Raw genomic sequence first — 12,931 nt, forward strand, 5'->3', positions numbered from 1 at the left:
TCCACCCTTTCCCTTTATTTGGCTTCATTTCTTCATCTGTGATAATCCTCTTCCTCTCCCTCCATCACCTTGTGTCTCGTCTTCCTTCCCTCAGATCTATCCATCTAACCTCTACTCTCTCTTTCCACCTTAAACCTCTCCTCCATCATCTCTCCATCTTTAATGTATTCCTCTGTAAATCCCTCTTTTCCTTCATCTTATCCTCTGCCCTCCGACCTTCCCGTCTGTCTGATTCCTCCTCCTCCTCCTCTTCCTCCTCCTCCTCCCTCCTCCCTCCTCCTCCTCCCTCCTCCTCCTCCTCCTGTATTTTCTCTGTCTTATTTTCCTCAGAACTTCCTGTGTTCAGACTCGTCGGCTCCCACCCTCCATCCAGACTCCACGGTTTCCATGGTAACAGAAGACCACCGGTATGATGGGAAATGTGCTCTGGAGCCGACACACACACTCACAAACACACACACACACACACACTGTTCACACACATGTGCACTGAACAAACATCTGATCACGTCTGAAGCTCGACTCACTGCAGAGACACGTGTAGAACACAGATCATATATTTGGGTTCTTCACACGATGAAGACCAGCACAGACCACAGACCTGGACCTCCTGGACCTGGTCTGGGATGAACTGGACACAAAAGTCCAGATCAGTGATCAGTGTCTGAAAATGAAACGCACCGACCACACACAGAGAGGGAGGAGCATCATCACACACATGACACTGATTTAAACCGCTGTGAAACGTAGCTGCACTGTAATGTTCAGTAAACGTGTTGATAAGATCTGTCGGTCTCACGGCTCGTTCTTCACAGCTCGGACAGGTGGACTGATCAGACCGCCACAGCGTCACAGCGCCACAGGTTCAGGTGAGCAGACGCCCGTTATCCTCCGAGTGTTTCAGCTGCAGCTGATCACTGTCACAGGTTCAGTCGTGACCTGAGCCACACTGTGGTTACCAACAAACATGGCCGACGCCCCCAAAGGAAAAAACATACACAGACAAGTATGCATGTTATGGTTTTAGTGACAGGAAGACAACAGGCTCCTTTCTATTATCTGCGAATCAAATCCAGAACATAAACAATGCAAAACAACCTCCACAGCCACACAAAAACAAATTCATATGGTTGGGTTGTTATGGCAACAGGCATGTCAACCACCGTGCACAGGAGCTGCAAGCATCTGCCCCTCGACCTGAGACATCCACGCTGAGCGGGGACTGGGTGAGTGACAGCGTGTCACTGCTGGACATACAGTCCACTGCAGAGGTGACAGGAAGAAAGACAGAACATGATGGATGCCACTGTCTTCAGGGGACACAACATAAATGTAACTGTCCACGAGGACAGCCACACGGATAAGACACACACACGTCTCACACACTTTTGATCTGAAACACTGACTCCACATGAATCTGGCTCTGGGGGGTGTGTGAGACCGTCTCTGTCAGCAGAGCAGAGAGTAAAGACGCAGGACACACATCCTCCCTGGTGAGACATCGTGTGAACACATTTACTGTGATAAACTGTCCTCAGAGCCGCCGTCTCTGACACACCGATGATGTTGGACAGTGCTGACACTCCAGCGTCGTGCTGATGAATGGTGTTTTAGTGAGGTTACTGGTGTTACCACCTCTGTCTCTGGGTCTCAGTGTCCTCAGTGCATCAGGACACGCTGAGAGGCCGTGTATCAGCTGTGTTGTGTTGCTTCATGTTGCCGCACAGCTCCACACACTGAACAGTGGACAGCTGCTTCCTGTCTGTCTGCAGGGCCGGAGCTCAGAGAGGGACCATTCATGCTGCTCTCCTCTTTACGGCGTCTTCTTGTCTCCGGTCTGTAAATGTTCACCATCACTGCTCTGCTCTCAGAAACGTCTCATCAGATCAGCGCTGACATGTTTACAGATGTGCTGGATGATGTGCACGCTGCCCTTCCACGTGAAACACAACAACAATTCACCACGACTCTGATCTCTGCCTGCACATCGTTAGCATCGTTAGCATCGTCCCTGATCGATAAACCCTGAACTTTAAAATAAAACCAGTAGAATGAAAACCGTGTGTTATTCTCGTGTCTAAATCTGCTGTAAAAATACTCCATGAACACGCTGCAGGACACCGGCCGCCCCCACCACAGAGGGAAACCTTCCTGAAACCACCCCCCAACTCAGAAGGACACCAGTATGTATTGGAAAACAATCCTCCCAGCTGAGAGACAGACAGAGAGCAGCAGTGAAAGCAGGCCGAGCTCATACAGTGGAAAGAAACCACATCCCCAGAGCCTGGGCCTCTCATGCTCCAAAGCTGCTAAGCTAATTAGCCCTGGTCTCAATCTAATCTGTGGATGGCTGCGAGCTGCGTCTCATGTCTCTCAGCCTGAGGTAATGGACAATAATTAGCACCATTGATTTTCTACAGTGTGGAGGGGTGGGGCTGCAGTGTGTGTGTGTGTGTGTGTGTGTGTGTGGGGGGGGGGGGGGGTAATAGCCCTGATGTGAACAGATAGAAGAGACAGAGACATGAGGGTGATGGACAGATGAAATCCACTGCAAATATCACCATTAAAATAAATCAGTGAGTCACTACACTGAGGCAGAGAGTTGGAGGGAAGATGGAGAGAAGAGGGAGGGGAGATGGAGGGAAGATGGAGGGAAGATGGAGAGAAGAGGGAGGGGAGATGGAGGGAAGATGGAGGGAAGATGGAGAGAAGATGGAGGGGAGATGGAGGGAAGATGGAGGGAAGAGGGAGAGGGGATGGAGGGGAGATGGAGGGAAGATGGAGGGAAGAGGGAGAGGAGATGGAGGGAAGATGGAGAGAAGAGGGAGAGAAGAGGGAGGGGAGATGGAGGGAAGATGGAGGGAAGAGGGAGAGGAGATGGAGGGAAGATGGAGAGAAGAGGGAGAGAAGAGGGAGGGGAGATGGAGGGAAGATGGAGGGAAGAGGGAGAGGAGATGGAGGGAAGATGGAGAGAAGAGGGAGGGGAGATGGAGGGAAGATGGAGGGAAGAGGGAGAGGAGATGGAGGGAAGATGGAGAGAAGAGGGAGAGAAGAGGGAGGGGAGATGGAGGGAAGATGGAGGGAAGAGGGAGAGGGGATGGAGGGGAGATGGAGGGAAGATGGAGGGAAGAGGGAGAGGAGATGGAGGGAAGATGGAGAGAAGAGGGAGAGAAGAGGGAGGGGAGATGGAGGGAAGATGGAGAGAAGAGGGAGAGAAGAGGGAGGGGAGATGGAGGGAAGATGGAGGGAAGATGGAGAGAAGAGGGAGGGAAGATGGAGGGAAGAGGGAGGGGAGATGGAGGGAAGATGGAGGGAAGAGGGAGGGAAGATGGAGAGAAGAGGGAGGGAAGATGGAGGGAAGAGGGAGGGAAGAGGGAGGGAAGAGGGAGGGAAGATGGAGAGAAGAGGGAGGGAAGATGGAGGGAAGAGGGAGGGAAGAGGGAGGGAAGAGGGAGGGAAGATGGAGAGAAGAGGGAGGGAAGATGGAGGGAAGATGGAGGGAAGATGGAGAGAAGAGGGAGGGAAGATGGAGGGAAGAGGGAGGGGAGATGGAGGGAAGATGGAGGGAAGATGGAGGGAAGATGGAGAGAAGAGGGAGGGGAGATGGAGGGAAGATGGAGGGAAGAGGGAGGGGAGATGGAGAGAAGAGGGAGGGAAGAGGGAGGGAAGAGGGAGGGAAGATGGAGGGAAGATGGAGGGAAGATCAAGATCAAGGACTTTATTGTCATACCAGGACATTTACATGTTATGGTACGAAATTAGTACTCAGGTCCCAGTTTAAGCCATTCAGAGCCGTGAACAAAATGAAGTATAAACATAAGGGCAGTAGTATAAACATTAGAGTAGAAAAATAAATATAACATTAGAGAAATTAAAATAAACATTAAGATGGAGGGAAGATGGAGGGAAGATGGAGAGAAGAGGGAGGGAAGATGGAGGGAAGAGGGAGGGGAGATGGAGGGAAGATGGAGAGAAGAGGGAGGGAAGATGGAGGGAAGAGGGAGGGGAGATGGAGGGAAGATGGAGGGAAGAGGGAGGGAAGATGGAGGGAAGATGGAGAGAAGAGGGAGGGGAGATGGAGGGAAGATGGAGGGAAGAGGGAGGGAAGATGGAGGGAAGATGGAGAGAAGATGGAGGGGAGATGGAGGGAAGATGGAGGGAAGAGGGAGGGAGGAGGGAGGGAAGATGGAGAGAAGAGGGAGGGGAGATGGAGGGAAGATGGAGGGAAGATGGAGGGAAGATGGAGAGAAGATGGAGGGAAGATGGAGAGAAGAGGGAGGGAAGATGGAGGGAAGAGGGGGGGAAGAGGGAGGGAAGATGGAGGGAAAATCTTTCTAAAAGAAAGAAGAAGATTGACTGTTTTTCTGTAAAGTCAGACGAGGACGTCAGTGAGGGGGGAGAGGGGGGAGAGGGGGACGAGGCTCAGAGGACAGGACGAGCTGGAGACCGTTCCAGGTTTAAGATGCATTTATCAGCTTCATCAGTCAAATGTTCCTTTAATAAATCTCCATTAAATTCTCATGTTTTCATTCTGCCTGCAGGGGGCGACGGTCACGTGACGGTGAGCCCTCTGATTGTAAATGTTAGTGACACAGACGAACCGACAGTTAGCTCCGCCCAGCAGGGACGTCGGGGTGTAAAAACACTGCAGCCCAGCAGTTTGGTTTTCCTCTGAAGAAACAACAACTGACTGAATCCAGCATCAAACAGGAACACACAGACACACAAAGCAGGCAACGCACAACTGAAGCTACACACACACAGCACAGGACCCCTGCTGCTGTTCCTCTCTGAAGACACAGCGTCTCCGCTCTGTCCTCGCGTCTTTGCTCCTTGTGGAGTCAGCAGGATAAAATAAAAGCATCAACACAATGCTGATGGACTCTACACTCACTGGTCAATAAACACCATTATGTGTGGACACTAATGGGACCAATAAGGTGCGGGAGAGACGGAAGAGTCCTTGATGGAATTCGATCGTGGGTGGACAGGCCGCAGAGATTCGACCCCTGCACCGATGGTCCCCATGTTCTCTGAGGACAGAGAGTCTGAGGTCGGTCACAGACACACGGACGCTCCACTCTGACCTCAAGCACTTTAAAAGACAAACTACGGACAATGGACGGACACTGGTCAGAGCCCAGTGTCCGCCTGCTGTCACTCAGTCTCTGTGTCTTCAGAAACACGTTCATCTAAATCTGTGAGAGCGTCAAACTAATGCGGCTCATGTGAGGACAGTTCAGGATCCTCCAAATACTCTGTGGGGTTAAAAGACAGATGGACGTGATAGGAAGTCACACGTCCATCTGTCTCCCTCTGAGTGTGAGTCCAGTCCAGCTCAGTAACAACCTCAACACGTCCTCACATACACAGTCCGTCAGTGTGCGAGGACGCTCTGGACACAGTGAGACACAGTGGGTCACAGTGGACAGTGATTCTGAGTCTGAGACCAGTCTCGGCCAGCGTTTCCTGCCAGCACCCTGAGACGTGCAGGTCTGGGTTCAGTACAGTCTGGACTCTGAGACAGAACCAGACCTGGTCCTTGCTCCTGATCATCATCAGAACCACAGCCAACACTTCATCCACAGTTTTCACATTAAAAGATTCACGGATATAGACAGGCCTTTATTGTGAAAAAACACGAGGAAGTGTTGAGTTTGGCGTCACGTCGATCAGAGTTACGATGGAGAAGAGACGTCTGCTGCTCTGATGAGTGCTGTGGACACTGAGCTCTGTCTAACAGGGGACATTAGAGACAAAGGCCTGCGTCTCACAGGTCCTGGTTCCCGAGGTGAATGAAGGCTGCAGCCGTTCTGTGAGAAGTTACTGTGAGCGTGACGCCGCCCGCAGGAACCGCAGGGGAAGCAAGACGTCTGTGATGAAGCAGTGAAACTCGGCTGAACTGTTACTCTGCAGAGATTAAACTTCTCTGTGTGAAAACCAATTATCCAGCTGACCACACACACACACACACACACACACGGTACGGTACGGTGGCCTGGAGGGACGCTGATCTGTGCTCTCCAGCGTCTCTGATCCTCAGACCCTCAGCAGACCCTCGGCGTGTCAGCGGCTCTGACAGTTATTGAGAGGTAATGAGTTTGATTCGTCTCAGCCGCCGTGTTAATTAAAGCTCAGTCAGATGCTGATGAGACGCCCGGAGCGTGTGACAGTCACAGAGGACACGGGGCTGGAAATCTGCTTCACTCATTCATGTGTTTTCACCGTGAACCAGGAACCGGAGCAACGTGTGCATCAGCTTCGGTTACTGATCTGAGGTCAGGTAAAGTTTCCCATCGGAGGAACCGGAGAGCGGCGCTTCATCTCTCCTGGTTTCAGGAACATGTCGATGTTTTCTCAGGGAAAAACCGATTCACATTCACGGTTCTTATCTTCTGTGATTCCACAAACTAATTCTGTACGACTTTAATGAAGTTACGTCTCATCGTTACACAAAACTATGAGACACAATCCAGCTGAAAGAAAAAGGCAGCACCGAGAAACACCGTGTTCCTTCATGTTCTGATGTTCTGACATGTTCTACCCTCAGTTCACGTCAGACTCTGGAAACTCGTCCGTTCACAGAACAGCTTCCCATCAGACTGAAGGCAGAACCACATCCACACAGCTACACAGTGTGTGTGTCCACACAACGAGCAACTACACACAGCACACAACCCTGCTGTGAATACAGGGTTAGTACCAGGGCTGATCCACAGAGTGTGGACACACCACGAGCTTCCTGTCACACCTCCTGTCACTCACTAACACCTGCCTCTCAGGTGTCACTGGGTCCCGCCCACTTCCCCAAACAGAGCAGCTGGAGTTTCCTGTCGGTGGCACGGCGACCTCGACACCAGGTGTGTTAACAGAACTGCTCCTGCACAATCATCGCGCCGACGCAAACAACACGCCTCAGCTGCATTATGGGTAAAAAGCCGGCTCGCACTCACCCCTGTCGGTCTCCGTCCACCAGGATTCGAACCAGAATCCCCGTCACTGCAACCAGGATGGGGTAGTGGTCCACACTTTCCAGGCCTGACACACACACACACACACACAAACAGGTTTACTGACACACAAAGTGTGTGTGTGAGTGTGAGTGTGTGTGTGTCCGTGTGCGTCCGTGTGTGTGTGTGTGTGTGTGTGAGTGTGTGTGTGTGTGCGTCCGTGTGTGTGTGAGTGTGTGTGTGTGTGTGTGTGTGTGCGTCCGTGTGTGTGTGAGTGTGTGTGTGAGTGTGTGTGTGTGTGCGTCCGTGTGTGTGTGAGTGTGTGTGTGTGTGTGTGTGTGTGCGTCCGTGTGTGTGTGCGTCCGTGTGTGTGTGTGTGTGTGTGTGTGTGTGAGTGAGTGTGTGTGTGAGTGTGTCCGTGTGTGAGAGTGTGTGTGAGAGTGTGTGTGTGTGTGTGTGTGAGTGTGTGTGTGAGTGTGTGTGTGAGTGCGTGTGTGTGTGTGTGAGTGTGTGTGCGTCCGTGTGTGTGTGCGTCCGTGTGTGTGTGTGTGTGTGTGTGTGTGTGTGTGAGTGTGTGTGTGAGTGTGTCCGTGTGTGAGAGTGTGTGTGAGAGTGTGTGTGTGTGTGTGTGTGAGTGTGTGTGTGAGTGTGTGTGTGTACCTGGCAGTCTTAGGTTCACAACACGATCAAACAGGTTCTTCTCTGCTGTGACTCTGTTCAACACCTGGTTCAACAGCTGCAGAAGAAGAGACATCAGCGTCACACGAAGAAGAAACTGAACAACAACAAACACACAACAGGAAGTGGGACGGTCACAGCAGGAAGTGGATCACCTGACCTGAGCCAGGCGCCTGAGCAGCAGCTCTGCGGACGGTCGGGACCAGTCCAGGAAGATCTCAGGCACCAGAGTGACGGTCATCTCCAGCACACGCAGCAGGCTGACGGACAGGTCGAAGCAGGTCGCACACACCTGCAACGAGGTGTCACATCCTGAATCAGCACCAGGTGACTCTGCATGAAGCAGGTAAACCTGAACACACACCTCAGACAACGACACACTGAGCTGATCTGAGAGCAGCAGATTTATCAGCAGGCTAAAGCTTCATCTTCAGTACATGAAAGGTTTTATAGTGTGTGTCCCCCAGACAGACACAGAGACGTGTTCTGTCAGGACATCACTCTGACACATGATCTGAACCGTTCATCACTCAGTTCTGTAGAACTGGAACCCAAACACGTCTCACAGAGACACGTTCCAGACCTGGACTTCACCTGGACTTCACAGGACCTGACACCAGAGCGTGACTTTACCTTCAGCTGACGAGTGTCCACGAAGTTTCTCTCCGGACGCTCTGCGGCCTGCTGGATCTGAGACGGAGACGGACGTCAACACATCAGAGGTTACGACATCAGAAGGATTCGAAGAATTACCAGGGTTACAGTTCAAATTCAGACAAATCTTTATTGAACTGACGACGACAGAGAAAGTGGATCCAGCCCAGTCCGTGTTAGTGGTGGTCACACTGGTCCCACTGGTCTCACTGAGGACCGTCTCCCCACAGAGGAGGAATACATTTCTCTGCTGTAGATCAGCAGCAGTGGACACAGACAGAAATCACACAACCTGAGATACTGCACCTGCCTACACCTGGCTGAGCGTCAGGTGTCTGTGCAGGGACAGGCTCTGAGCAGCAGCGGCGTCTCACCTCCTGGATCATGCCGATGAACTCGGAGAAGGCCCAGTTCAGCTGGTTCAGGACGCTGTTGAGGAACGAGGCGGCCATGTCTTTGTCCATACTCAGCAGCTCCGCCATGTGTCTCTGCAGCAGCAGCGACGGACACGGCTCTAAACCAATCACACGAGACAGAAGACAGGTAAACAAACAAGTAAACAAACAGGTAAACAGGTAAACAGACAGCAGAGGCAGAGGACACGTCCGTCTTTTCTGAACACGTTAAATTTGTGTCAGTGATCATTAAGAAGGACGAGCTCGGCCTCAGCCGTCAGTGTTCCACCTGTTCCACAGGTGTTTCTCACACTAAAGCTCTGTGAAGCTGCAGGTTCGTCACCACCACACAGACGCCACAGACGCCACCTGCTGGACGTGGAAGTACCAACACAGCAGCGCAGTAATGGTCCTGAGGGTTAATGAGCGACCAGCTGACAGATGTTTCATTACATCCACTGTGGTGAACTTCCTGTTCACCACTTCACCAGCCTGTGACCTGAGCAACAGCTGTCACTACTGAACTACAGTACAGGAGCCAGGGACGAGAGCACAGAGGACGGCCGGGCAACAACCAAACAACTTACTTTGGAAACTAGCAACGGACAGATCTCCTGAAAGGCATGCAAATGAGAAGGCACACACACGAAAGTCAATTATCATGCAGGAGAGAGGACAGAGCAGAAAATCACAACTCAGAGGACAGAGACACAGAACCGAAGAGGACGACGAGACGGACGAACCCATGGAACCGTGAAAGGAAGGAGCCGACAGCACAGACACTGTGGGTCAGAGACGGGACACGGCACCGGATCCTGGTTCAGCTCAGCTTCAATCATTACAATACACTACGAGTTCAGGTCAGAGGTCACACAGCAGGGGTCAGAGGTCATCAGAACAGAACTCATGTTTAATGAGTGACTGACAGGAGACTGACTGATGCAGCTGCTTCTGCAGGTTCTGACTCAACCAACACACACACACCAACACACACACACACACACACACACACACCAACACACACACACACACACACACACACACACACACACACACACACACCAACACACACACACACACACCAACACACACACACACCAACACACACGCACACACACACCAACACACACGCACACACACACCAACACACACGCGCACACACACACACACACACACACACACACACACACACCAACACACACACACACACACACCAACACACGCACACACACACCAACACACACGCGCACACACACACCAACACACACACACACACACACGCACACACACACCAACACACACACACACCAACACACACGCACACACACACACACACGCACACACACACCAACACACACGCACACAGATGATTAAAGCCACAAATCAAACAGGGATGTAGTAAAAATAAACCAGGCCTCGATTTATTTATGGAAATTCATGAAAGAAAAGCGAGGACTCTGAGCTGAGCCAGGAACACTCACATCAACAGACAGAACGAAAGGACAGGAGGAGACGGACGGAAAGAAAAAGACATGAGACGACACACAGAGACAGGCACACAGAGACAGACACACAGAGACAGACACACAGAGACAGACACAGAGACAGGCACACAGAGACAGGCACACAGAGACAGACACACAGAGACAGACACACAGAGACAGACACAGAGACAGGCACACAGAGACAGGCACACAGAGACAGACACACAGAGACAGACACACAGAGACAGACACACAGAGACAGGCACACAGAGACAGACACAGAGACAGGCACCACAGATCACTGATCACACACAGTCAGACAGAGTCCACCTACTCTGCAGGCTGGGCAGGTTGGCGTCCTCGGGTTTGGTTTTCAGGAGGTGAGGCAGGCGAGTGTATCTGTAGCCAAACCCACAGCCCTGAAACAGACACAGAAACAGGCCGAGCTGTCAGGCTCATCACAGACACACGGGCTGATCCTGACACTCAGACCAGGTCCAGGTCTGACCAGGTCCTGATGCTTGTCTTTTAAAAAGCTTCTGCTTCGTGATGTCACTTATTATTATTATTATTATTATTATTATTATTATTATTATTATTATTATTATTATTATTCTGTGGCTTTAATTCTGCAACTTCTGTTTGCATGTGAAACCCTAACTACTGATAACTAACTGTATGAAAGGTGCTTTACTAATAAAGTTTATTGTGTGTGTGCATGTGTGCATGCGTGCGCGTGTGTGCTCACCCTCCACAGTCGGACCAGTATCCAGTTGGTCTGGGCCCAGGGTCTCTGCTCATACGGAGCCAGCAGATTCCTCATCATGGCAACACGTCTGAAACCACAGCACAGATCAGAGCTGGGACTTTACACCTGCAGGTGGTTCACCGGGTGGTTCACCGGGTGGTTCACCGGGTGGTTCACCGGGTGGTTCACCGGGTGGTTCACCGGGTGGTTCACCGGGTGGTTCACCTGGTGGTTCACCGGGTGGTTCACCGGGTGGTTCACCGGGTGGTTCACCGGGTGGTTCACCTGGTGGTTCACCTGGTGGTTCACCGGGTGGTTCACCTGCTGAATAATTTTCTTATTTTCTCACAGATTTTTCATGTTCATGTGGATAAAGTTGCTCGAAACACAACACCTGTTCACTTCTGACACACCTGGTGGTTCACCTGGCTCCACATGTCAACACACAGTCTAATAACAGTAACTGCAGAAGGTAAATGAGGTGAACTGAAGGGAACTGATGTGAGTGTGAAACGACCAGGAGCCAGAATTAGACCAGATGTCTAATGGTCCAGGTGTGTCCCAGCTGGACCTGACAGAGGTGGAGTCAGAGCAGCACCACCTGCGCTCCACCTGCGCTCCAGCTCCACCACAAACAGGAGCTTAGAGACCGACATGAAACCACGAAGAAAGAAGAAGAAAGACTCACTGCTCCTCCGGGATCCTCTCCACGGCCCTGAGGGATTGTGGGTAGCAGACGTAGCTGGCCAGGGCCTGCATCAGAGAGTCTTTGATATCTGAGGAAGCAGAGAAATGTTCGATGAACTTTGACCCTCTTAACACTTATTACGACGGGAGGAGGAGGACGAAGCTCAGACGCTCTGCACTGTGTGTGTGTGTGTGTGTGTGTGTGTGTGTGCGCGCATGCGTGTGTGTGCGTGTGTGTTACCTGTTCCAACTATGCGTGGATCTGCAAAGTGCTTAGCCAGGATAGCAGCGAGCTGAGTCAGTGTTTCTTCGTAGCCTGAAGGGTTAAACGAGGAGAGAACAGTTTGATCACTGACAGCAAAGGTTAACATCAGTCTGGACTCCGCCCCCCGCTCACACGAGGAGCCCTGACACGACGCGTGATCGACATCAGTCATGAGACAGACGGGGGATCCTGCTGGACTCTAACACACACACTCAGGTCTCAGCAGCTCAGACAGAGTCCGTCTGACCCACAGTCCTGAAATAAATCTTCCTCCATCAAGTCTGTCACCAAGCTGTTTCACAGGTGCTGATACAGACAGCTGCGTCTGATACCGACAGGTGCGTCTGATACAGACAGGTGTGTCTGCAGTGAAGCCTGCCAATCAAACCACTGCTGATTTTTTGGTTTCTGACGTTTTCACCTGGAATCCTGCACATAAACGACGGAACAGAGTCAAGATGCCAAACGCTGCCTCTGACCTGACTACCTGCTCTCTGCACAGACATGAAGGACAGGTAGGTCTCACCTGGCAGCTCCTCCATGCTGTTGGCGGGGCTGAAGTAGTTCTTCAGGGCGCTGTACGCGTTCATGGCTACGTTGAGGTAGAACTCTGGAGCAAAGGCGAACAGGGAGCCGGTGTTGTCGGCGTGTTCAATGGTGCGAATACAAACGCACAGCAGCCAGTACACATCCAGCATCTTCTCCTGCACACACACACACACAGATTAGAAAGGATTCGAACCAAAGAGCCACACAGCGAGCTCAGCCTCTGAGGAGCTGGATCACCTTGGAGTAGATGGTGGCGTTGATCCAGGCCAGTCTCCTGCTCAGGTGGTTCAGCTTCTCTGCAAAAACCTTCTGGCTCTTCTGGAGCTCCTCCAGGATGTCGGGTCTCTGGAGGAGACAACAGGCAGCTGCTGTGTTCAGAGTGTGATGTTACATCAGCTGTGACTCTCAGCCATGCTGCACTCACTCAAACCTCTGTGAGCTTTTTCAGTAAATAATGACAAACACGCTTTGTTCAGCTCCACAGCACCAACTCCTCCAACCATGTGACCGTGGAGTCTGCT

The 12,931-nt window shown here is 51.7% G+C and overlaps 1 protein-coding gene across 3 annotated transcripts in view; it reads right to left on the reverse strand.

Moving 5' to 3' along the window:
- The window catches only part of LOC121179174 (E3 ubiquitin-protein ligase RNF123), a 53,634-nt gene that overhangs the window by 24,902 nt on the left and 15,801 nt on the right, over positions 1-12,931 (reverse strand). For all 3 annotated transcript variants that reach the window (XM_041033847.1, XM_041033849.1, XM_041033846.1), the window contains 11 exons: positions 12,648-12,755; positions 12,388-12,565; positions 11,838-11,912; positions 11,598-11,685; positions 10,910-10,997; positions 10,496-10,580; positions 8,657-8,796; positions 8,262-8,318; positions 7,789-7,920; positions 7,611-7,686; positions 6,954-7,038 (listed from right to left, as the gene is read on the reverse strand). In XM_041033847.1, the coding sequence (XP_040889781.1) occupies positions 6,954-7,038; positions 7,611-7,686; positions 7,789-7,920; positions 8,262-8,318; positions 8,657-8,796; positions 10,496-10,580; positions 10,910-10,997; positions 11,598-11,685; positions 11,838-11,912; positions 12,388-12,565; positions 12,648-12,755 (1,112 nt within the window). The remainder of the gene's footprint in view (positions 1-6,953; positions 7,039-7,610; positions 7,687-7,788; positions 7,921-8,261; positions 8,319-8,656; positions 8,797-10,495; positions 10,581-10,909; positions 10,998-11,597; positions 11,686-11,837; positions 11,913-12,387; positions 12,566-12,647; positions 12,756-12,931) is intronic.

Source organism: Toxotes jaculatrix, chromosome 3 (genome assembly GCF_017976425.1).
Source record: "Toxotes jaculatrix isolate fToxJac2 chromosome 3, fToxJac2.pri, whole genome shotgun sequence".
Classification (NCBI taxonomy): Eukaryota; Metazoa; Chordata; class Actinopteri; family Toxotidae; genus Toxotes; species Toxotes jaculatrix.